General features: G+C 41.5%; 1 protein-coding gene across 1 annotated transcript in view; it reads right to left on the bottom strand.

Moving 5' to 3' along the window:
- Positions 1–1,650: 1,650 nt before the first annotated feature.
- TMPRSS15 (transmembrane serine protease 15) overlaps positions 1,651–26,580 on the bottom strand; it is a 619,275-nt gene continuing 594,345 nt past the window's right edge. Inside the window, exons 23-25 of the mRNA XM_077480049.1 lie at positions 19,538–19,633; positions 9,400–9,539; positions 1,651–2,154 (exon numbers count right to left, since the gene is read on the bottom strand). Of these exons, the coding sequence (XP_077336175.1) occupies positions 1,999–2,154; positions 9,400–9,539; positions 19,538–19,633 (392 nt within the window). The 3' untranslated portion in view covers positions 1,651–1,998. The remainder of the gene's footprint in view (positions 2,155–9,399; positions 9,540–19,537; positions 19,634–26,580) is intronic.

Genomic DNA, 26,580 nt, shown 5'->3' with positions numbered 1-26,580 from the left:
AGCCAAGTGTACATGAAGTCTCACATAAATACTTCTGGTATACATCAGGTACAAAACAAAAGGTTCAGATGTAATTTGGTTTCAGTGGTGACTCCAGCAGAAAATCTCTTGTAAGACCCTTGTGAACTACCTTCTCAAACAGTGGGGAGATGCCCTCACAGGTCCTCAAAGGATGAGGGGTAAAAAAGAGCTTCCTGTTCCCATGAGGGAGGAGAGAAAAACTTAATTTAGAACATTGCCTCCCTCTTTTGTTAAAGTTAGATCCAACCCACTGATGATAAGCTCATCAGGGGTGAGGCTGCACAAGTAAAAAGCAGGGCTCTCTGTACCCAAACTCTGACATAAGTCTCTGGAGCCTCCTCAACTGAATGAGTGGCAGGTGATATAATATAAATCATCCTTGGTTACAATGCTCTGGAAGATAAATTGGCATAAGCCAAAGGTGAAAGAAGCAATGCAAGGCTGTTAGGAAACATCCCCATATTTGTATAATTAGCAATTAGCTAAAGGCAGCAATATCTCATCATTACCCATGCATCCATGGCCGGACTGGCCTACCGAGACACTACTTCCCAGTAGGCCACCTGCCCTGGGGCCACTTTGAGTGGCGACTGCAGCGCACTACTCCTTCTATCCTCCGGTGCTCATATATCATGGAGCTGGGCCTGTGCACAAGGTCCCACCCCCCCCCAGACCGGCTCATGTGATAGTAGATTGAATCACTGTTCCGCCTATCACACGAGCTGATCTAGGGGGCGGGACCTTGCACACAGACCCAGCTCCGTGATATACAAGCGCCGAAGAACAGAAGGAAGAGAGTGCTGGTATCCAGAAAATGGTGAGGCTGCAAATGGTGGGCAGAGAGGCTGCAATTGGTGGACAGGGAGTCTGCAATTGGTGGACAGAGAGGCTGCAATTGGTGGGCATAGAGGCTGCAATTGGTGGACACAGAAGCTGCAATTGGTTGACAGAGAGGCTGCAATTGGTGGGCACAGAGGCTGTGATTGGTGGGCAGAGAGGCTGCGATTGGTGGACACAGAGTCTGCAATTGGTGGACACAGAGGCTGCAACTGGTGGATACAGAGGCTGCAATTGGTGGGCAGAGAGGCTGCGATTGGTGGACACAGAGTCTGCAATTGTTGGACACAGAGGCTGCAATTGGTGGACACAAAGGCAGCAAATGGTGAGCAGAGAGGCTGCAACTGGTGTACAGAGAGGCTGCAACTGGTGGACACAGAGGCTGCAATTGGTGGGCAGAGAGGCTGCAAATGGTGGACACAGAGGCTGCAATCGGTGGGCAGAGAGGCTGCAATCGGTGGGCAGAGAGGCTGCAATCGGTGGGCAGAGAGGCTGCAATTGGTATATATATATATATAATACACTCTTCAAATGTGCTTTAAAATACATGGTTTTCCCTTTTATGAACAAGGAAATAATGACGTTATGATGCTGCGCTGGTATAATAATACAATGGGGCTGGTATGATATTTTTTCCAGGGCTGGTTTTTATTCCCAGTTTGGCCCTGTGTGCAACCTCCTACTATCCAGTGCTCCAGTGACTGGACTGAGCTACATCAGTGTAGTGGTAAAATGTAGAAAGATAGGCTAAACACGGAAGTCATATTAGAAATTACTTTAATGAAAACCCTGCAAGAATAGCTCAAAATGCACTCACTATAAATATACTATGTTTACTTTAAATATAACATTTTGCAAATGAAAAATTAGCAGAATAACTACTATGTCTACGTAAAATTCACATCAATAACAGCTAAAGAAAATGTTTCACTTAAACTGTTTTTGTTAGCAAATCACAAATGTGCTTCTAACATTTTTACAATAATATGAGGTAATTAAATATTGTGATACAAAAAGCACTAAGAAACAACACACAATTTATTAAGCAGTAGCACATTGTTCACATTTTAGATTGTGCAAAGCAACTTTAAAAAAGGATCATTGTGCAAAAAAGATATGAGGCTTTGTTGAAGGTATTCTCTAAATCAGAAAGCTTTGAATCCATTCTGTAAAAGTTGTCACTCGTGCATAAACGCCAGGTCTTTCTGGTTGTGCACATCCATATCCAAATGAAGTCACTCCCACCAGGTACCATCGGTTTTCTTGCTGACACATCAGTGGGCCACCAGAGTCTCCCTATAGTATTCAGAAAAATAACATTGTTTATAAATGAGTTTTCTCAGGAAAATACTGTCTAGAGCAGCCAATCTCAACAAGAGTTCTGAAGAAGACCAGGGCTCTTTTAAAGGGGTCTAAGGGTTCCTTGCGGTATGGCTGTGACCACCTATCTCTAGTCGTGCCTGCATAGCTCCAGGGGCCAATGCCAATTGGCAGAAACAGTGACACGAGACCAATGATCATTTTATCTGCCTGTCAGAGAGGCATTCTGAGCACCACTATAAGGGCTTATTCACATGAACAGCCAAGGGGAGTCGTAAAAGCATGTGGTTGAGTTACAGTTCTACTGCCCTCTCAACTGTCCAGCTAAATAAAGCAATTCAGTCACTCTAAACCAGTGGTTCTCAACCTCAGTCCTCAAGTACACCCAAAAGCAGGCCATGTTTGCAGGTTTTTCTTTATCTTGCACAGGCACTTCAGAGTCAATGGCTTGGTATTTTGGACAGCTATTTTATCTAAGAGACATTCCCAAAACATGACCTGTTGGGGGTACTTGAGGACTGAGGTTGAGAGCCACTGCTCTATACCAATTCTGCGGCTTCAATGCTTTGCTTTGTGGCCACTGCAAAAGTTAAATGGCATGTCACATTTGGCAAACCACGCTGCCATCGAATGCAACCAATTCAAGTGAATTGTCATTGCCATGGTGGTGGTGTGGCATTTTGAAGGTGAGAATGAGCTCTAAGGGAGGCATTATTCCCACTAATCACCAATATAAGGGGCACTTTCCCACTGGTTTCCAATGAATTCGTTTTAACAAGGGTCCAAGACCTAAAAATTACTTTAAGGGTTCCTCTTGGGTAAAAAGGTTGATAAAGGCTGGACTAGAGTGCAGCACAATGGCTAATTGGTTGGCTCTTCCACCTAGCAGCACTAATGTTGTTGGTTCGAATCCCAACCATGGCACTACCTGCTTTTACGACTCCCCCTGGCTGTCCATGTGGATAAGCCCTTACAGTGGTGGTCAGAATGCCTGTCTTACAGGCAGATAAAATGATCGTTGGTCTCATGCCACTCTCTCTGCCTGGAGCTGATGTGAATGTACAATATATGTAAATTACTGTGTAAATTGACAGCGCTATGTAAGTACCTATAATAAGTAAATCACCAATTGACCTGTCTAGACTTATTACCTAATTACTACTAGCCATAACATTATCTGCTTCAAATACTTAATAACTTGTAACTAGCAGGCAACAAGTTCCAAGCTAGAGCACCAGGCTCTTTATACATAAAGTGTGATCTGAAGAGAATAGAGATCAGATTATACAGATTGAACCCTGCATTAGATGTAAAAGTCATATCAGGAGCTGGTGGTTGCAATCTCTCCTCTTTGTAAACTACCCATCCTACCTCCTTTTGCTTTCTTCCATTATCATTATTGTGCTTCATAGTTCATAGTTTGTCTCCTATAACCCTGTTTTACCCAGTGTTTTATAGCAGAACAAAAGTGAGAAGTGTTTTATAGGGAATGTCTGTCACATAAAATGTTTTTTTTTTTCATGTGATCAGAAAAAATCTATATTTATAGACCCCAACAAACAGCTAGAATGCTAAAATGTTGCTTATCTGTCTAAGCAATCTGTGATTATAAGGCTGCATTCACACCTGAGCCTTTCAAAGTTGCGTGTTTTTACTGTGATTTTACCACAAGTTTCTTGTGTTTTTTACCGTGTTTTATTGGCGATTTTGCTGCATTTTTGCCACAATTTTGTTCAGGTCACCAATGTAAAAGGCAGAAAGACACCTGTAATCTGCCCCAAAGAAGCTCATGTTCTTTTTTGAGCTCAGGGCTTTATTCAGGCGTTTTGCTTCAGGTGACAAAAAGCTCAGATGTGAACAGGTGCCGTTGAAATTAATGGGATTTTTCTTGTTGGGCGTTTTTCAGGCGTTTTACAAGCGTTTTATAAGCTGAAAATGCGAATGCAATGTGAATGCAGCCTAATGCCCTGTACACACGGTCGGACAGTCTGACGACAAAATCCATCTGTTTTTTTCCCGACTGATTTTTTTCCCCCGGCGGCCTAAACTTGTCTTGCATACAAGCACAAAGTTGTTGGAAAATTTAGTTGTTCAGATCAAAGGTGATGTAGAACACGTACAATGGGACTATAAAAAGGGCAGTAGCCAATAGCTTTCGTCTCGTAATCTATTCTGAGCATGCATGGCACTTTGTGCGTCGGAATTATCTACACATGATTGGAATTTAAACTATCGGATTTTGTTGTCAGAAAATTTTAGATCCAGATCTCAAACTTTGTGTGTCGGAAATTTTGACGGAAAAAATCAGATGGAGCCCACACACGATCGGAATTTCCGACAACACAGTCCGATCGTACATTTTCAGTCGGAAAGTCCGACCGTGTGTCGATTGTAGCAATAATACAGACAAGAGGTTTCTTCAATGCATAAGGCTGCCACAGAAAGTGGAGCTAGTATTTTTTTTTTTGCCCTTTGTATTCTTTTTTTGAAACATGCCAACGCGTTCTTCGAAAGCCGCTCTATAGAATGAAGCATTCAGCTTGTGACTACTGTGCTGTCATTGTCAGAAAGGTTAGCAAAGCATATCATAAACCCAGCTTGATAGAGTGTATCACAGTAAGGTATGCTAATTCTCAGTCAATGCTATGCACTGTAGGTTTTCAGCTGCTGTATTCCCAAGCTGAAATACATTTTTATCGGCCTGCAGGCCCCCAATCCAATCCATATAGCTGAAGGCTGGAATGAATCTTAATTGGTTTTCGGGGCCCTAATTTATTGTAAATTGTAAAAGGCTACTTTGAAATTCAACATCACTGCTGGGTCTATTATTATTATTATTTGTTTGTTTGATTTATATAGCTATAACAATTTCTGCAGTAAGTATATAAATCAATGAGCACCAAACCTTGTCGAGAAGAGCTTAAAGGCTAATATCCCTAACACCTATTTACATAGAAGTTACATTTTTAATAATAACTAATTAACTTACCAGCATTTTAGGGTAAAACAAACAAAAAAACATAGGAACATGTAATCTGCATGCAGACATACCTGTAGCTTCACTGGCCAATGCTGGAGTACTTACTACCTAGCCAATAGGTTACAAAGGGGTCTGTTTATAAAACATTTGTTGTAAGTACCTTCATAGAATCTATTTTACCCCTGCTAAATTGGCAATCATTTTTCCCATGTAATGCTCAAACTGCTGGAAATGTGCGGCTCCTAGGGCGGATTTCATGCATACACACTCACCAACCACATTATTAGGTACAGCTGTTCAACTGCTTGGTAACACAAATTGCTAATCAGCCAATCACATGGAAGCAACTCAATGCATTTAGGCATCTAGACAGGGTGAAGACAACTTGCTGAAATTCAAACCAAGCATCAGAATGGGGAAGAAAGGGGGTTTAAGTGACTTTGAATGTGGCATGGTTGTTGGTGCCAGAGAGGTTGGTTAGAAAATTTCAAAAACAGGTGATGTACTGAGATTTTCAAGCACAACCATCTCTAGGGTTTACAGAGAATGGTCTGAAAAAGAGAAAATATCCAGTGAGTTGCGGTTGTGTGGAGGAAAATGCCTTGTTGATGTGAGGGGTCAGAGGAGAATGGGCAGACTGGTTGAGATGATAGAAAGGCAACAGTAACTCAAATAACCACTTGTTATAACCAAGGTATGCAGAATGTCATCTCTGAAGGCACAACACATTGAAAACTTGAAACAGATGGGCTACAGTAGCAGAAACCACACTGGGTGCCACTCCTGTCAGCTAAGAACAAGAAACTGAGGCTACAATTCACACAGGCTTAGCAAAATTGGGCAACAGAAGATTGAAAAAATGTTCATTGGTCTGATGAGTCTTGATTTCAGCTGCAACATTTAGATCAGTGGTCATCAACCCTGTTCTCAGGGCCCACTAACAGGCCAGGTTTTATGTATTACCTTGGGGAGATGCAGACTAGACTACTGATATCACCTGAGATGTATTTCAGTTATCTTGCAAACCTGGCCTGTTAGTGGGCCCTGAGGACAGGGTTGTTGACCACTGATTTAGATGGTAGGGTAAGAATTTGGCGCAAACATGCCATGAAAAAATAAGACAGTTCTGAAGGCAACAGGGGGTCCAACCCGGTACTTGCAAGGTGTACCTAATAAAGTGGTGGGTGAGTGTACTTTGGCACTATACGACCATTCAATAGAGCTGGTCAGAGGTTGTATTCTATGTAAGATCAGCCACGACTATCAGTATTAATACTTTCTTTGAAGTCTGTTTATCGGGCCTGATTTATCCGCTAGCAACTATAAAGACGATCTTTATATTACTTTACTTTTTTATTATATTACTTTACTTTTTTAACTTTTTTTCTGTCTTGGAAAAAACCTGTGGCCCCTAACGTATTGGGGTGGAAGGCGTTGATAAATAAAGCATTGTCCTTGAATAAGGCTACATTTGCCAATAGAGCTGTACCAAGTAAATTCGACAGGGTGTGGGGAGGTTGGATAAATGATAACTCCACTCCATCTGACTGACTGTCTATATACTGCTTTGCTTTTCTGAGGGTACGGTACTGGCGTTTGAGGGTCCCTGTGGATATATAGTACATTTGCTCTCTGTCCCTAGGAGGTTTGACTATTAGGAGTCACAGCTGTCTATAAAGTAATGTGTTGTTTCCTTCAGTGGTTTTGTCACTCTTCTACTTAAGAGCTGCATTGCTTACTGGTGCTGATGCATAGTAGTGCTGAACGTTGACTGTTTTCTGTTTTTGTACTTGCATATGAAAACACTAATAAAAAGAAGGTAAAAAAAAATAAAATAAAACATTTGTTTCACGAATGTCAGATACATTCATGAACATTGAACAAAATGTCCCGTATTTTTCCTAAGAGATTAATGCCTGTATCGTCAGCCCCAGCTAGTGGCCAACATGCGGTATAGTTTTCTAAAATACCTGAGAAAACGATACCACATTTTGACCACTAGATGAAGCTGTTGATAAAGGCATTAATTACTTAGAAAAAGTATGGGGCATTTCATTCAACTTACAAAACAAATGCTTAGACGAGTAATAATAATGCTCAGTCTCAATCTTTGCTGTTTTACAGAGCTTTACCGGGCGAATAATCTTTAACTTTAGTTAAATGTATTCCAGGTATGTTAAAACAAAAGATGTGCATTGACTTACAGCTTGTTTTCTTTCTAAAGCAGCCACAGCCTAAGTAGAAAAGCCTGCCCCCCCCCCCCCCCCCCGCCAGTAGCTGCAGTGTAAGACCCTTGTTCTCTGTGTGGAAGCAGCACTATCCTGTTAGAGGTTTTATACACCTCATACTGACTCAGACTTAGCCCTTGTACACACGGTCAGACATTCCGACAACAAAATCCGATTTTGTCCGAAACTTGTGTTGCATACACACGGTCGGACAAAGTTGTTGGAAAATCCGATCGTAGGTAACGTGATGACATTATTTTGTTACGACGGGACTATGTTCAGGCTAGTAGCCAATAGCTTTGGTCTAGGAATTTGATCTGAGCATGCGTGGCACTTTGTCCGATCAGAATTCTCTACACACAATCGGACAAAGTCCGATCGGATCATGTTGTCGGAAAATTTTATAGCCCAGCTCTAAAACTTTGTCTGTCGGATATTCTGACGGAAACAGTCCGATGGAGCCCACACACAGTTGGATTATCCGACAACACGGTCCGATCGGACATTTTCCATCGGAATGTCCGACCGTGTGTACAAGGGCTTATAGCTCATGCACAGAGGCTTAACTAGAACCTCTAGGGCCTTTGTGCATAATATCATGAAGGGCCCCCTGATCCCGGGGGCCGGTTACTCCATTTACGGTCCCAAAGCAGGCCACCATCCTGCCATCTTGGGGTTCTCCCACGGTGGTGGAGCTCCAGAGCTCAGTTGCAAGTGCGACCTTGGTGGTTCTGCCACTGGTGTCAGTCATTTGTTTAATTTTTTTAATTTTATGTACAATTTTTTACCATTTAGTAACTTTTTTCTACAATTTTAAACACAGGAGTCCCGGGGAGAAGGACAAGCATAGGGAGGCAGTGGGAGCGGCATGCGGAGGTGCTGATGCCCTCCATTTCCCTCCTGCAGCCATTAAATGTCTGCGGGAGGGAGAGGAGGGAGAGGAAGGAGAGGAGGGTTCAGCGACTCTATGGAGGGATTGGTTCCTCTACATGCTGCTGCCCCCACCACCCTCCTATCCAGGTGTAGAGGGGGCTGTATGTGTACCCTGGAGCGGGGAGCTGGGTCACAATGGCGACTCCTATAAGTACGCTCCTGTTCATGCATCCTGCTGATTGAAGCTCTCTGGCTCTTACTCAGCAAGTAGAGTGTTTGACCTCTGCAGAGAGACTACTGCTTCCATACAGAGAACAAAGGTCTCACTCTGCAACATACTGGCAAGGGGAAGGCTTTTCTACTTGGAATATTTCTGATTATTATTGAAAGCAAACTGAGGACTTTGAACATCTTTTGTTTTGATGCATCCGGAATGCATTTAGCTAATTTAAACTGTATGGTCCTTTGGGGTTTAAAATCCAACTTCAGGCAAAGCACAGAAAATAAAAAAAATTTGACAAATGTTCTTTCCCTCCCTAAAAAAAAAGTGTTTTTGCTATTGTCTGCAACCCCACTGGAGGGACTTCCCATTTATCTCTGTCTCTGTGATACCTAACTGATTTCAATCTCTAAATAAGTCAAAAATTCCAAATAAGACATTGATAAGAAATGCAACTTTTTGGCTACGTTCACAAAGGCCGTCTGCATTTGTTTTCTTTAAAAAACAATGACATTGATCTAATTTCACTTTCTCCAGCATTTAAATGTACCTGCTTTTATGTGCTTTACATGGGTTTAGATATGTTTAGAGTATCCAATCCGCCTCTGAATGCACAGATTTCTATTTCCACTAAACACATAAAACCTAAATTATACCATCTAAAATCATTACATGCATTTCTATGTGTTTAGAAATGTCCTATAAACACACTGCCTCTGTAAATGAAGCCTATAGCTGTTGATTTCATTGCACCAATGTACAAAATCAACTCTAGAATTAAAATGGAGTTGTAAATGCAAATTACTATTTACAGTGAAGTTGCAACTAAAAAAATTGCCATATAATATCGATAACAAAAACATAAAAAATATATTTTCTTTCTTGAATTTTTATGTTCTGGTACAACTACCACTTCACACCTGACATGTGTCGATTCCTCCTTCGTTATATCCAGCACAGATCATTTTGTTGGTTATATTATACTCAGGCATTTGCTGTTGACATTTCTCATTGGTTATCAGAGGTACCTGGGCTTCTTGCAGTATGTTCGGAATAGGACCTGAAAAAAAAAAAAACAGGGGAGTAGTTAAGAATATTCAAGATAATTGCCCAGCTTAAATAAATTACAGGCACTGTTATTGAAAAAAGGCTTTCATGGGAAAATAAATATATATTTTTTTTTATTGGGTTGGATCACCCACAAATCATATCAGTGTGGACACTGTAGATGTGGTCTTTGCCTATAGCAGAATCTATGAAAAAACATTACAGTATATGACACAAGATGTGAAACAATAGCTCCCCTACATTGGATGCACAGCAAGAAGTTCATAAGTTCCATATTAGGCACATCAGGGGTTAACTCTACTGGGCTCCAAAGACTAAGTGTGGCTCATGAAGAGACTTAATGGATCTCTAGAGCAACAGAAAAGGAACAGCAGAACAGCAGAGGGCACAATCTAAGTGTAGTAAAAAAAAAAAAAAACAATATTTATTAATGAAAAAGAAAATTAGCAACTCCCAGTCTGTCTGTAGGGTTCAATATTGAGTTGGCCCACCCTTTGCAACTATAACAACTTCAACTCTTCTGGGAAGGCTGTCCACAAGGTTTAGGAGTGTGTCTATGGAAATGTTTGACTGATTATCAGTGCAACCCCAACAGTGCCCAGCAATGCTGCCAATCAGTGGCAATCAGTGATGGCAGTCAGTGTCCATCAATGATGCCAGTCAGTATCCATCAATGATGCCAATCAGTGACCATCAATGATGCCAATCAGTGCTGCCTTTCAGTGGCTTCTCATCAGTGCCCATCAATGCCGCCTATCAGTGCTCATCAGTGCCTCCTATCAGTGTCCCTCAGTGATGCGTATTAGTGCCACTTCATCAGTGCCCTTCAGTGCCTCCTCCTCAGTGCCCATCAGTGCAGCCTTTCAGGGCCTATCAGTGAAGGAGAAAAATAACTTTTTTTTTAAAGTCAGCAGCTACAAGTACAACAACTGTTGCTGCTGATTTTTAATAAGGACACTTAACCTGTCCAGGGAGCCCGTGATGTCGGCCCCCCCAAGGCCGATTCGTCCAACTCTCAAGTGCAGACGTCACCATTCCAACTAAGGGAAATCGGCAGTGGAGCCTTCAGGCTTCAATATACGCTTATTGAGATTTTTTTTTACCAAAAATATGTAGCAGAATATATTTTGCCCTAAATTGGTGAATAAATTTGATTTGTTCAATGTTTTTATTGGATATGTTTTATAGCAGAAAGTAAAAAATATTGTTTTTTTTTTTACAAAAATGTTAGTCTTTTTTTGGTTATAGCACAAAAAAGTAAAAAAACTCAGAGGTGATCAAATACCACCAAAAGAAAGCTTTATTTGTGGGGAAAAAGGGACATCAATTTTATCTGGGTACAGTGCCGTATCGCAAAAAATGGCCTGGTCAGGAATGGGGGTAAATCTTCCGGAGGTCAAGTAGTTCAAGTGGTTGTAAAGGCTCAGGGTGTGTTACCTTGCATTCTATGTATGAAGGCAAAAAAAACCTTCTGTGTGCAGCAGAATACCCTAATACTTACCTAAGCCCCATAATGATCCAGGGATGTGCTTGAGAGCCTGGACCAGCAGCTGAGACAGCAGCAGGAGCCATAGGCCAGACAGTCACTGAGCCAATAAGAAGAGAGAGGGGGTGGGGCTGAGAAGTGGCTCTATGTGGGAATAGACACACAGAGCAGCAGCTCAGTAGCGATCCTGCTTGGGTGCCCCCATATCAAGCTGCACTTGAGAGGAGGGAGGGGACAGGTGTGGCGTCAAGGGACCCAAGAAGAGGAACTGCACCCCAGGCCATGAGGGAAGAAGAATCTTCTGGACCAGAACCTAGAAGCACGTGATGTCAGTACCTTAAATACCCTCTCCCAGAATGCACAGCAGGATGACACTCCCACTGGGCTGGTTCCAGGAAAGTATGGCATTCAATACGCCTAGCTAAACCACGTTCTCACACTTGCCAGTGGTGACAGCAACACCTGTAGCCAAGGAGAACCCAGTGCAACCCAGCAAGACTGGTACTGAAACCATAATTTGGCATAATTAACCCCAAAACCCAACTGTGGTTTTAGGAATATTAAATTGAAAAAAACATATAGCACGTGCTCGTCAGGAGACGGCGCTACATATATACACACAGTATATATATTTTTTTTAAATGCCTTACAGCCTTACTGTCTAGGCAGCTATACTCCCCGTAGCCATGTTGCTTTGCTTCACAGCTTGACAAAAATTATTCCCCCCCCACCACATTCAGTGGCCAATACCACCAATTGAACAAACCCCACTGATGTGAAGGGGGCTGCTCCACAACTGTGGCATAACTGGGTTATTAAAGGGGATGAGGAAGTGACATATTGCTTTCCAGCTGCCTACCAAATAACCCCTGTAAAGTGCTGTAAAGCGATCCATGGCAGATCTTTCTTCAAAGGACAATACCATACCGCCCAACATTTTGAGATAGGAGATGAGGGACACCTACTAACAAACATATATAGGCATAGGGCCCGCCCCCTGCCACACCCCCTTAAAGGAAAATTAACCACAAAAATGTAATCCAGAAGGGCTTTTTTTACCACTACAAATCCTTTAGATTGGCTTTTAAAATATACAAATGCAGCAATTTAGAATTTGGATGGAAGGTTTAGCACTGGGAAATACTTTTTTTAAAGATAAAAAGTGCATTTCATATACAATTATATAGATCAGACCAAAATGAGGGACAAATGAGGAGGAAAGAGGGACAGAGGGACTGTGACAGACCTAGCCGGGACAAAGGCTGTTGGAGGGGACAGAATGCTAGCCTCTTGCCTTGCGATTATGGGCCCTGGCATTTGGGGGAACAGTGCTCTTTGTGATCTGTATGCCTGGGGACCCCTGAGGTGGTGTTACTTGGATTCAGATCCATGCCCCCCCCCCCCCCCCCCAAGACACACAGACTCTGGATATGTATTTGCCATATTAGCAATAGGCTGAATCACACTGTTGGGACACAAACTGTTAGATGCAAATGTCATCAACTCCAGCCACCTGTCTGTTGTGTAAATGAGTCTAGACAGGCTTGTAAGAGTACTCCACACATTGTTGTTTGTGCTAATGTTTGTGTTTATGTTTATGGTAATGTGTATTGAATAGTCAATCAGTGAGCTAGGAGACAAAGTATTATCCTAAAAAGTCCTATCTCTCAGACAACTAGTCTGGATCAATGATTAGATAATTAGCTCATGCTAATTAGGTTAGGTTTTAGTCTTCTACTGTATTATAAATACTTGTCATTTTGGTTCTAATAAATCAGTCAATGTTAAGCAGCTAAGCAAGTGTCGTCTTGTTTGTGCTTGTGAGCGGTTGGAATATCTGATATCTATATTTAGGCTTAGGAAGCGGTAATCTGACGGAAGCACTCAATCGGAGTGTGGGATTGGTTCTGTCACAGGGACATTGCTCCAAATCACGGACAGTCCCTCTAAATCAGAGACAGTTGGGAGCTATGCAATACTCATGTAATATTCAGGCAATACTCAAGGGCAATACTCATCTAAACAAGGCCTAAAATGGGTGAAATCTGCTCAAAATCATATTATTCCAATCCAGGTACACAGTGCATTATAAAGCACCTGCTCTAGAATGGAGCAAAATCCAGGGCCACATAATTGCAAAAGAGAGTCCAGGCATCAGCCCGACACGCAGTATAAATGTGATGCTTGAACCTCTGCATATCCTGAAAAAATGTATGTCTGACCCTCTATGCTTACTTTTATATTTATGAATGCTGAAAGAGGCTATTGTACGTAAAGTCCAGCTTTCAACTAGGCTTATTGGTCCTTTAAACATTGAATTTCTAAGCCATGGACGGCCCAATCACATGTATCACTGCTGGCAATGCGGATAATTTAATTTCAAGCTGTCCATTTTTACACAACATATCCATTGAATCAGCATTTCCCAGCGGTTGTGCTTTTAAATTGGTGGCCTGATTGCAAAGCAGGTCAGTAATTACTAGCATTTTATTATCATGGATGTAATAAACAGTGCCAGTTTATGGGGTTATTAAAATGATTTCCTCACATAAATTTTGATTTAGAAATACAGCATAATAAACTCGATTGCCATGTTGATGAGATTGTTAGTAGGAGTGTTTTTTTAACTTTCATTTTTTTCTTTTTTTTTATTTGTCTCGCAGTGTTTGCAGCCTTAATGTCAGGAAATAGAATTAGGACAATGGCTGTGTATCTGCTGCATTGCAGAGGAACCCTCCTCACCTCTGCTGAATCTCTACAACATCACTTCAAAATAATGTCAGTGGCGGGGAAAATACATTTAGGTTGTCAGAAATTCATAAAATGTTCATAGATGTTTATTCACAGAACTTACCAACAAAAAAAATACAGAAAAAGACATTTTCCGCAACCCTCCATAAAAGTAAATAGTAAATTCTTATATTTGTAAAGCTTATATATAATAATGATCAAAACATTTTGGAGATGGTTCAAAGTTAGGCAATTAAATAAAATCAAATGACGTGTGGCATCTCATATTCCCTGACTAGTTAGAAAAACTGAATGTTGGAAATGTTTGGAAAAGAGATGACTTGACGAGACTTTGTTAAACATAAATAAATCTATGGTCCTTACAAAGATCTGGTACATTAAATCTAAATGCAGGCCCTAAAAGGTCTTTATCATGGTTGTGTTTAACCACTTCAATACAGGGCATTTTCGCCCCCTTCCTTCCCAGCCCAATTTTCAGCTTTCATCGCTCTAGCGCTTTCAGTGACAATTGCGTGGTCATGCTACACTGTACCCAAATGAAATTTTTAGAATTTTGTTTGCACAAATAGAGCTTTATTTTGGTGGTATTTATTCAGGACTCCGTTTTTTATTTTTTGCGATATAAGCGCAAAAAAAGCGGAAATTTGGAAAAAAAACAATATTTTCTTTTTTCTATTTTAAAAGAAATCCAATAAAATCAAATTTTGTCATAAATTTAAGCCAAAATGTATTCTGCTACATGTTTTTGGTAAAAAAAAATCCGTTAAGTGTATAATAATTGGTTTGTGTGATCACGGACATATGTACGCAAATGATCATGTACATATGTGTGCAGGTGATCACGTACATATGTGTGCAGATAATCATTGGGACATGTGATTTTAGTGGGACATATGTGGGGGACATGTTTTTATTATTAGGGACATGTGTCTTTATTATTTGGGGACATGTATGTTTTGGGGACATGTGTGTTTTGGGGACATATGTGGGGACATTGTGTTTATACTGTGTGGTGTGTTGTGTGTTTACACTAGACTGATGATCAGTGAGTAAAAAGCTGTAAAAAAACAGCTCATACTCACTGATCAGCAGCCGGCTGCAGCGATCTGCTCTCCTCTCCTCAGCGATGACTTCTGTGTGAGGAGAGGAGGAGCCGATTGCCTAGCAACCGGCTGTTTGTTTACATCACATGACGGCCGTGATTAGACATGGCCGTCATGTGATCAGGAGGGCCAATCACAGAGCCCTCCTGCCGATCTGAGATGCGCCGTGTCCGGGTGACACGAGCACATCGGGATAGCGCCGCTGCACGGGCGCACGCACGCGTGATCCCGCTCCTTCTGAAGGACGTTCCTGAATGTCCTATCGGAAGTAGACGGCTCCCACCCAGCCGTATATGTGCATTGGCCGGGTGGGAAGTGGTTAAATCTGCAGCTTTTGTTAAAATAATAACATATGATCCTGCCATGAAGATTCTTGTTCGGGGGCTTCCTCTTATGGGATGACAACTGCTTCCCAAATATACAATTGCATTGTCACTTTCTTGGCTAAATCCACTGTTGCCACTACCAGGAAGCTGGTCCAGAGCAATGATGTGCAGCCAGCGATGGAGTGAGTGCGTATAGACAGGAGGTGTGTCAGTGGGGCTTAACGCAACTAGTGTACCCAATGGCAGGCTGAGGCTGCAGTCACATGAAATCAGAGTTAAAGCGGAGTTCCACCCAAAAGTGGAACTTCCGCTAATATGCTTCCTCCCCCTCATGTCACATTTGACACCTTTCAGGGGGGGAGTGGGGAATGGAGACCCGTTTTTGACAGGTCCCTTTCCCTACTTCCAGGAGACGAGCTGTGGCCAGATCTCCTGTAAGTTTGGCCCCCCTCCTCCTTCCCCCGCCGCCTGACCAATTAGAAAGCACAGAGTGCTTTGCGCATGCACAGTAGGGAACCAGCAGTGAAGCTGAAAGACTTCACTGCCTTGTTCCTTTACCAGTAATGGTGGTGGCCCCGAAGATCGGCTGGGCTCCGGCATTGCCGGATCCCTGGACAGGTAAGTGCCCTAATATTAAAAGTCAGCAGCTGCAGTAATTGTAGCTGCTGACTTTTCATTTTTTTCACCCAGGTTGGACCTCCTCCTTAAGGCCCCTTTCACACTTGTGCTATTCCAAAGTCACGCAATTTTGCCACAATTTCGCAGTCACGATTTTGACAAGACAGTCATAAGACTGTGGATCCGACTTTTCCCCACGACTTGAAGCACGACTTCAGTGAGCAGGGACGTGACTTTTTTGATTACCAAAAAATTAGGGGGAACTCCACGCCAATTAAAAAAAAAACCCGCATGGGATCCACCTTCATAAGCATAAGGGCCCTTCGGTCTGGTATGGATTTAAAGGGTAATCCCCACGCCAAAAAAATGCGGGGCGCGCCCAAAATCCATACCAGACCATTATCCGAGCACCAGCCTGGCCAGTCAGGAAAGGGGGTGGGGACGAGCGAGCGCCCCCCCCCCCTCCTGAGCCTTATGAGGCCGCATGCCCTCAACATGGAGGGTTGAGTGCTTTGGGGCAGGGGGGCAGGGGGGCCTGTGCAAGAATCGGAGAGCAGTAGAAGACACTTTAGAGTGGGGAGAAGTTGGAAGAGACCCCCAAAGTTGGAAGAAGACCCCTGGAGCTGCCTAATAAATTATTTTAAAAACCCATCTAGTGTGTTTTTTTTATTTACACTTTTCCCCCAGGTGAATGGGTAGGGGTACGATTTACCCCATACTCATTCACATTGGGTGGGAGGGCCGGGATCTGGGGGCCACCTTATTAAAGGGGGCTTCCAGATTCAGATGAGCCCCCTGCCTGCAGACCCTGACAACCAATGGCCAGGGTTGTTGGGAAGGGGCCCTTGTCCTCATCAACATGGGGCAAGGTGTTTTGGGGTGGGGGCAGAGCTCCCCTTCCCCAAAGCACCCACCCCCATGTTGAGGGCATGAGGCCTGGTACGGCTCAGGAGGGAGGGTTCTCACTCATCCCCACCCCCTTTCCTGACCGGCCAGGCTGGTGCTCGGATAAGGGTCTGGTACGCATTTTGGGGGGACCCCATGCCGAAAAAATGTGGAGGTTCCCCTTAAAATCCATACTAGACCGAAGGGCCTGGTATGCTCATGGAGGGGGAACCCATGCCGGTTCTTAAAAAAAATTGGCGTGGAATTCCCCTTTATGCACAAGTCGCATGCCAAAGTCAGATCAGTTAATACGGAATCCGACTTTGATCCGACTTCAGAAAAAAAGTAGTGCAGGAACTACTTTGAGTCGTGCCAATATGAATGGTAGTCATTCAAGATCATGGAGAATGACTTGTCATGCGATTTTGCAGTTCAAAATTGTGGGACAAGTCATATAAGTGTGAAAGGGGGCTAAGGCAGTGTTCAAAATCAAAAGCCAGACTTCCTTGTGAGAATACTGTTAACCCTTTGTTATTTGCTAACCATTTCTATGGACTTTTATATTTGGTTCACATGCTGCCATCTACTGACTTTTTGTGGTAATGCACTTGTTTTCTCAAGTTTATTTTTCCTGATGTTATGACACACTTCCTTTGTATGTAATGCTCCACCCTGTAGCATGTTCAGAATAAAAACATTGTGTGGATGGAATCTGTATTTTGTGATTTCAAACTATCTGATGAGGATTGTCTTCAGTGATTATATCTTATACAAGCCAGGCATAGATATAAGGCACAAGGTATAGTCACTTCACAACAATCGGAGAATACTGTGGTCACCTCTTGTAAGGCTTCCCATAATTCCAGATGGACACCAGATCCTCCTTACACTTCAGAACTTTCCTCTCACTTACACTTGTGCAACATTTCCGAGCCAGTACCTCTGAGCTTCTACCAGTCTCCACCAACTCAGGAGTCCTGTCATCTCACTCCCAGTGATATCAATCCGTATGTTGATACAGGAAGGTCCCTTTGCCTTATATCCATGCTTGTTCTACTCCCGGGGCCTCTCTTCTTCTCCCTTTGTAACTTCCAGACTAGGTCCCTAAGGTACCTGCTGCGAGGAGCCAAGCATGAAAACCCCTTCACTACCTACTAGAGTCTCCATCACCCTTGCCATGTTACCCACTTCCTGACTTGTTTGTTGATTAAGCACATGACACAAGTACGGTAGTCATTAGCAATGGCAGTATAGCCACCTTAGGATGGCTTCTCTGCTTGTAAGACCTGTATATCTTCTCTATCTTCTCTGATCCCCTTGGTAAGCCCTGTTCTTTGGATAAACCATACATGCACCCATTTAGTGACTTTAGACCAGAATTATTGCACATCAAATCAAAGTTCTTTACTAAACCAGTTAAAGATTACAGATGAACAATTCAACCAGTTGGCTTCCACATTTTCTGTACAAGTACTTTAAAGTGTCCTTCTGTTGTGCACTGGTGCTCCCTCTTGCCCCATTAGATAGTTATACCTTATTAGGTGAGAAAGTCCTTAACATCTATTAGAACCCTTTGGAAAGGCAAAAGTTTGTGATTGGCAGTCTATGCATTGGTAGTGCATTGGGCAAGACTGCCAAGTGCAGTCCAATGCATATGGTGTGCACAGGTCAGAAACTGTTGTAGTGGGGTGGATTGGTATGGATATACAGTATGCCAATCTAATGAAGTAGATAGGTATAGGCACATACTGTACATCTGGAGTCAGTATAGACTAATGAAATGGAGTAGAAGGATGCATATACATACCTCAAGGGTCAGTGTAAACTGATGGATTCAGAGAGATTGGTTTAGACACATACCTCAGAAATAAGTATAACCTGATGTAATGGAGTGGATAGGTACAGACACACAACTTAGGAGTAATAACTGGCATATTAGTTGGGACTGGAGCTAACCAGCTGACAATCTTTTGTAGTGGCAACTTCCACTATGCATTACCAAAGATTTCTAAGAAAAAGGGATGCTAATTACAGAAAAAAGCTACTTTTGCCTTATCAGCAATAGCAAAGCATTAGCAGTCTTTGAAGATCACTTTAAGCCCTTGTACACACGGTCTGACATTCCGACAACAAAAACCGTCTGATTTTTTCAGACGGATTTTGTCCGAAACTGGTGTTGCATACACACGGTCGAACAAAGTTATCGGAAAATCCGATCGTTCAGAATGTGATGACTTTCGTTCGTTGCGACAGGACTACGTTTTGGCTAGTAGCCAATAGCTTTGGTCTTGTAATTGGATCTGAGCATGTGTGGCACTTTGTCCGATCAGAATTCTCTACAAACGATCGGACTTCGCCCGATCGGATCATGTTGCCGGAAAATTTTATATCCAGCTCTCAAACTTTGTTGGTCGGACACTCCAAAGGAAAAAGTCCGATGTAGGCTACACACGGTCGTATTATCCGACAACATGGTCCGATCTGACCTTTTCCGTCTGAATTTCCGACCGTGTGTACAAGTGCTAACACATTGCAGCTACTAATTGATTCAGTGTGATCATTTTGAAAAGTTTCTAGAAGGTAGTGTGTGCAATATCAACAAATTCCACATTGAGTTAGAATGCAGTTGTTCTTTAAAAGTCACAAAAATAGAAGTAGAAATTCAGATAGAATCAGAACTGATTCAGGAGGAAGGAATAGGATTTTTTTTTCAGATGGTAGAATTGCATAAGAGCTCCTAGAATCAGCTGCATTATGCCCTTTTAGGTAAAGTTAAGTATTGCTCTGGCATGATGCAGCAGTAATACTATAATTAACGTACCTTGACTTTGGGTTCGTCCCCACCCAGCAATGGAACAATTCAGTCCAGATGGAAAATCTTGCAGGCTCTCTGGTAAACACACAGGCTGGATGTAATCTGGTAACAAGCAAGTAAAAAGGTTAATATATATTACGACTTGTACAAAATTTTATATAGTAATAATAATAACATGGATTTTGAAGTTTTTATGCATTTGGAACTACAGCTGGCACTAAGAAAGCTAGGTCTGATTTTAGTAAAGATAGTAGCTGAGAGGCCACTTTTCCTTTCTATACTTCAAAGCAGAAATCCAGCCAAACAGCTATAAACACAGCTTACATTCGTATAGGAGAAATGTTTTTGCCTGCAAATAATTTGTTTTGCCACTCTTGTGATTCCCACACTATAGGCATGGCCAGTTTTTTGCATACCCAATAAAATCATAGAATGACAGGCATGCTAAAGGTAGCCCAGCACCATCAACTCATTATAATGCTAATTGTTAATTACACATCCCTAATTTCCAGGCATGGCTTTTTTGTATAATGACATTGGTCCAGATTCAAGTATGTATATGCCATACCAGTGGGATTCCTAGGGAAATTTAGACTGAGGCCGCGTACACACGGGCGGATTGTCTGTCCAACTTAGTCCGCTGAACCGTGTTTCAGCGGACAATCCGCTCGTGTGTGGGCTTCAGCTGACTTTTTCAGCGGACTGTCTGACGAACAAAGTCTTACGTAATTTCCGTAATTTTGTCCGTTCAAACTTGGTTTTGTCCGTCCAAACTTGGTTTCAGCGGACAGTCCGCTCGTGTGTAGGCAAGTTGGACGGACTAAGTATGGCGCATGCTCAGAAAGGATTTACACGGCCGAAGGTTGCATTGCAGTGTATAGGACGTCGTTTTTCTAGTCCCGTCGTACGTGCTGTACACGTCATCACGCACGCATTCAGCGGACTGTCTGCTCATCGTGTGTGGTCAAGTCCGTTCATTCAAATTTTGAACGGACTGTCTGTCGGATTGTCTGACGAACTTAGTTGGGCAGACAATCCACCGGTGTGTACGCGGCCTTACTGTAGGAGTTAATGCTACTACAGAGATCACTGTTGTCTTCTAGGTCACTGACGGGCAGCTGCCTAGTTGCATAGTGGACATAGGTGGATGGATACAATTTACAGAATACCCTAAATTTTTCTCAATGAATGCAAAGTGTTCTCTGATTGGACACAGTGGAGATTGTGACATCATTACCCCACCTCTGCAGCTCTTTCAGTCAGGGAACACCTTGCATGAGCTTCCTGTAATCAAGACCATTGCTGCTCTGTATTCTTGTGCAGGGTTACTGGTCTTGTCTCCGCCCCTTCCTGTAGTTTTCTGCAGGCAGCCTGTAGTGAGCGAAGCCTGCTGGGTCCATCTCGCAGTCCCTGCTCTTTGCACAGGTTATGTGTACTGTAAAACCATGGTTATGCCACTCATGTGCAGACAAAGTGGAATTATATCATTTGTGGTTATTGATAAAGACATTTAAATCAAATGTTGTGCCCAGAATGCAGGTTTAAAATATACCTGGAAAATAAAGGCTTTAAACTGTACGTTTCACATGTATGATGCTAAGGGATACATTTAATTAACACCCTTATCAGTGTGAACAACAGGCTGTGATTATGATAAACATCAATAATGTGTCATACTCATTTATAGATGGGTATGATGTAGCCAACACAAACACTATCCCCACCCCCCAACAAAAGCAGTTGTTCTTGCTGCAAATTGTGCGTAAGAAGCCTAAAACACTTCTACTGTGATAAAATAATGGGCTGAATAAATGTTATTGAAAAGTATTCATGAACAAAAGACTGATGCATCAAAAGAAGTAAGCTTCAAACAGTTCCTTTTAAGAGACCCCATAAGGGGTCAATAAAATAAAATAAAAAAGTCACTAACTTGTAAGAAAGTAGTATTATACATGTCCACGGGCCATTTAGAACAACTCTGCTCTTCAGCAGAGATTACACACTTCCAGGTATGTAGAAGAATGTGGTTCCTGCAAGCTGCCTATTATACCCTCCAAGCGTAGGATGCTAGGTAAATTTAGTTTTGGCTTCTTCTGTAGTCATTGGAGTGGTGATTGTTTATCCTGGTTTGTTCAGGTATTCACAGGATGGGAGTTTGACTGTTTACCTCTGTCTATGGAAAAAGCTTCCAGAGTTTAGGGATGGATATTCAAACAACCAACTTCAATATTTATCATGCTCAAGCCAATCCCTGGAGAAGTGTGTCTTCAGAAGAAGACTGGAAAGGTGATAGTCTAAAACACTGGTGAGCTGTGTTTCCTCTCCCCTTAAGGGTTCCAAAGTCTGAGGAGCTGCTGCCCTTAGGCAGCTCGTGGAATGTATAACTGTTCTGGAGGCATCAGCAGTTGTAGGGCTGAAGGCCTGGATGGGTTCTCTTGGAAGCTAGGAAGCCACCTACTCTGCATCTCCTTTCCAGGTTTTCACCTGTCTGATTTTAACTAGGAGGTACTTTTTCCTTGTTAACTCCTCCTGCGGTCAGCTTCTGCCCCCACCTGGGTATTGGTATTGGTTGTGGTCGCTCCAGTACTGTGATCATTGAGGACATGCGTTCATATTAAATGGGTGTAATATAACTTTATCAACGAATATCTCTTTTTGAAGAAGCTGATCATGAAACGCCTTGTAGAAACCACTTGTTATATGCTCGTTATCAACTACCTTCAGTGGTTTATATTAATTATTATTATTATTATTATTATACAGGATTTATATAGCGCCAACAGTTTACGCAGCGCTTTACAATATACATCAATATAGGTTATTTACTTACTGTATGAAGAATGTACTGTAGGCATATTTTAATATTATAAGGTTTTAAGTAAATAATACAGTGTTACATATAATAATAAAGAATAGTTTATACAAGATATATTTTGATTGACTGGTACCATAATGAATGTTCACTTAAGGACAAATACTAATCATGTGAAGAGTTTATATAAAATGATTTAGACTAACATAAGCAGCCTATTAAATCCACACATATATAAAGCTGATTTTTATGTCACTGTGACAGAAATAATTCTCTGCAAGTTTTCGCCATGCAGTAAGCCTCACCGTCTCCATCAATCATAAAGTCAATTTGCCATGCATGCTGTCGGTCACTCAGTAGGGAACATTTTTTCTTTGCTTTTAAGAGAGAAATATATATATATATATATATATATATATATATATATATATATATATATATATATATATATATATATATATATATATATATATACACATACACACACACATATGAACCCTGTAAAAGTCCAAGTTGCTAATGCATATGAGACTGCAGTTTTGAATTGCGTACATTGCTAGTGAAGTCGATTTTTAGAAATTTGTTATTATCCTGCTGTGAATGTATTTTTGTGCTGGATACAAACTATAGTTAAAAAACACAATTGTGTTTATCATCTGCTATCAGACGATTTACTGCTTTGATTGGATATGCTCTACTGCTGCACATTGCCACTAAAAGCCATGAAATATATTTATATAGTACACATATAGTATACATAGTTAGTCAAGTTGAACATAGTTAGTCAAGTTGAAAACAGACATAAGTTCATCTATATCAACGAACAGATAAAATAAATAAATAAAAAACTTCCATATACAGAAACCTTTATCCCCAGTTGAACCAGAAGAAGAAAAACCCCTATACAGCGTTCTCTAATTTGCTCCAGCCCTGAAGGCAATCAGATATTCCCTGGATGAACAATCTCTGATGTTATTACCTATAAAGGTTGGTATCCCATTATATGCTGTGTACTTAGGAATGCATCCAGCTCTTTTACAAAGCAATTTACTGAGCTGGCCAGTTCTTAAGGGAGTCTCTTCCACATTTTTACAGCACTTTTCTTGCAGTAATAGTTGAATGCAAAATACATCATAATCAACTTACTTGTTTAAACTGGTGCTAAAAGGCTTGAGAGTATACATTGCAAATTAATCTTTAATAATTTAAATTCATAAAGCTTAAATCGCATGTAAACCCTTTTTTTTTTAAATGAAGGCTTGCACCTTGTACAGCATAGGATTTCATGTCATCTGTGCCCAGTCTTGCCACAAAGAGTTAATCTAGCTCTGAGCAGTCCTCTTATCTTTTTTCAGTGAGATAAAAACTGACACACAGAGAAATAAGAGTCAGTTCTCCCCCCTTGCTGTAAATGACAGGTGATTTACTTATCTCATGCAGGAGCCTGAGAGAGACATTCTGAGTACTTCAGATCCCCTCCTCCTTTCTTCTCCAGCGCTCCCAGGATTGGCTGCTCCACACCTCAGCATGATTGGGCATGCTGAAGTGATGTGGTGATTTTTCTGAGTTTTGACTGGATGTTAGTGATCATAGCAGAAGTTCAGTGCAAGAAATACACAGGAGAAAATACATGTTGACAATGGGAGTGTAGAGGTGGGCGGGGAGTCTACTGACATTGTGACTCCACCCACTGAGCTCCAGACAACAGACCCACCCACAGAATCTTCCGTTTTTCGGGTCTCATAACAGACAGAGGGGAGACATTTGACAGGTAAGAATACATGCAGAAGGCATGTAGCTGCAGGATGTAAACATTGCAGAAAGACATGGAGGTATCATCTTGGTAAATCTAGAGCTGTGAAGAAGAAGGACATTGCTTAACTGAGCTTAAGGGGTTGGGAAAAATAGGTAAGTAAACTTTATTTTAAAGTTTAATTACCCTTTAAAGTGGTAGTAAACTCTGTACTAGCACTTGTACCTACAGGCAAGCCTATAATAAGGCTTACTAAGGTACTGTGAATATCTCTTAAACTTAACACAGTTTAGGAGATATTCAAATTGCATGCAGCTGATGACACGCACATGCATAGGAGTAATGTCATCTCACCCCTAGCCACTCATGTAGCTGAAGACCGCAAACCCAGAAGAAAGATGGGGGAAGATGTCAGCCGTCTCAGCGGTGACATCGTAGTGTGGGAGGGCTTCATTCTAAGGTAATGCATACTAGCACATTATGGCATTGCTTTGCATGAATTTTTTTTGTAATCACCTGCGATTTACTAACGCTTTAATGCCAATTTTCATTGTTTTGCTAAGAGCTGGGAGGAATTAGGGCTTATTTCAGGGTTTTAACTTCCTCTATTTCCAATCCTTCTAGTGTTTTGTGGGAACATGTGAGTTTTTGGAGTTGTTTTACTAAAGGCAAATAAACTTTGCATTTTGCAAAGTGCAGTTGTACTCTGCAAGATCAGTTACTCCACAGCTTAATACATGAGCAGAAGCTCTGCTGACTTCCATCATTCAATCATGTACAAGCAAAAATGCTGTTTTTTTTTTTCCTTGCATGTGATTGGATATTCTTTGCAAAGTGAAGCTTTACCTGATTTACTAAGCTTTGGATCATCTGCACTTGTGGGGTGCAACTGCAAAGTGCACAGTCTATTTGCCTTTAGTAAATCAACCCCTTTGTGTGTGTTTCTGCAATGTACAAATGCGAACCTAGACTGAGGAATACTGATACATATTTCTTTTTAATCTGTCTTGAGCTTAGCTTTAAATTATGTGGTGAAGATAGATACAAATGGCACTTATAAAAGTTCTTATGTAGATATACGTTTTCAAAATTGAATTTTTATTTGTAATCAATGTTATGTTGTGGAGCCTTTTTTAAAATAAATGATATTATTTTTCCATATTTTTTCTTTGTTCTCCATTTCATATATACAATTAAACAAAACCTTCTTAAATAAAATCATAACCCTATACCATTAAAAAATAAAAGGCTTTGAAATCATGCTCATCCAGTAGTCTAGCACATTGCACAGGAGTAGGAGTTATTAGAATGCGTAGACTCAGAATGTTGGCTAAAATTGTAGTAAAATTCTTTGCTAAAACCTGTCAAATAGAAATATCTTTCATGACCTTCTGACACCATAAATAGCATATATATCGAGTAGCAAAATGAATTCCAGCTTCATGCAGTGCAGCAGACATAAACCAGCTTCCACAAAACAATTTGAAGGTCTATGGATTTTTTTCAACATGGCCTGTGAACTATTCTGATTCAGTATGTTGGGACCGCAATCCGCTTCATAGCCAGACATCGTATCTCTTCTAAAACACAGACTTATTTATCAAGACCATAAGCAATGTTCAAAGTGCAGTAACCCATAGTGAGCAACCAACTGTCCCAAGTTTGACTGCTTTGAATGGATGAAAAGTGTAATCTAAAGGTTTCCATTGCTTACTGAGGTACCATATTAAACAGTTAATGTAGGCATTAGGGGAAGTCAGCCCTTGAACTGCTAAAAGGTTTCCAACTGTTGGTTTCAATGTAAAATTACTTAATGACATGACCTGCAGTTCCCCTGTATGTCTCTGTGTAAGAGATAGCAGGGAGCCTGCAGTGAATTGGACAGGACTCAACATGCATGTCGGCAGGTGCAGTCTTCCTTCTCCACTGAAGGTGGCGCTCAGCTGTAGTAGCACTACAGTTGGAGGGGAAGTCAAGAGGAACATGGTTCTTCTATGGTTTCCTGGATCACTTGGGGAGCTATCTGATTGGATGATGCAACCCCATGTGACTGGCAGCCAACATTGGTCAGGCATAGATTATTCAAGACCCTAGCTCCCAGGTTTGGTGCACATTTTGTGTGGGCAGTGTAGGGACAGGTCACCTGTCTATAAGGGACATTATTAGCGACAGGGAGAGGTTCCAGATGAGTAGGAAAAGAGAAGGGATACACAGTCCTTCCTGGAAGCCTATACAGTAATCATTACAGGTTGGTATTTTGACTAAAGCTTTAAGTTTGACAGAAGCTCTGGTCTAACAGGTTACATCCCAAGCTTAAAGTCACCCTGTCATTGACCTAAAAGGAGATTTCACTCTCTCAATCAACTTTGATTATTTTCAATCCTTATGCTGCTAGCATTTAGTAAATAGATAGGAAAGTATATCATATGCAACACTGTACGCAAATTCAATTTTTAAAACTTTTCCTCACAAATAGAGCTTTCT

This window comes from Lithobates pipiens, unplaced genomic scaffold (assembly GCF_037356315.1).
Source record: "Lithobates pipiens isolate NorthernLeopardFrog02 unplaced genomic scaffold, aLitPip1_a1.2 Scaffold_16, whole genome shotgun sequence".
Taxonomy (NCBI): Eukaryota; Metazoa; Chordata; class Amphibia; order Anura; family Ranidae; genus Lithobates; species Lithobates pipiens.
Note: the sequence above shows the minus strand (reverse complement) of the source record. Positions and strands in the feature narration are given on the sequence as shown.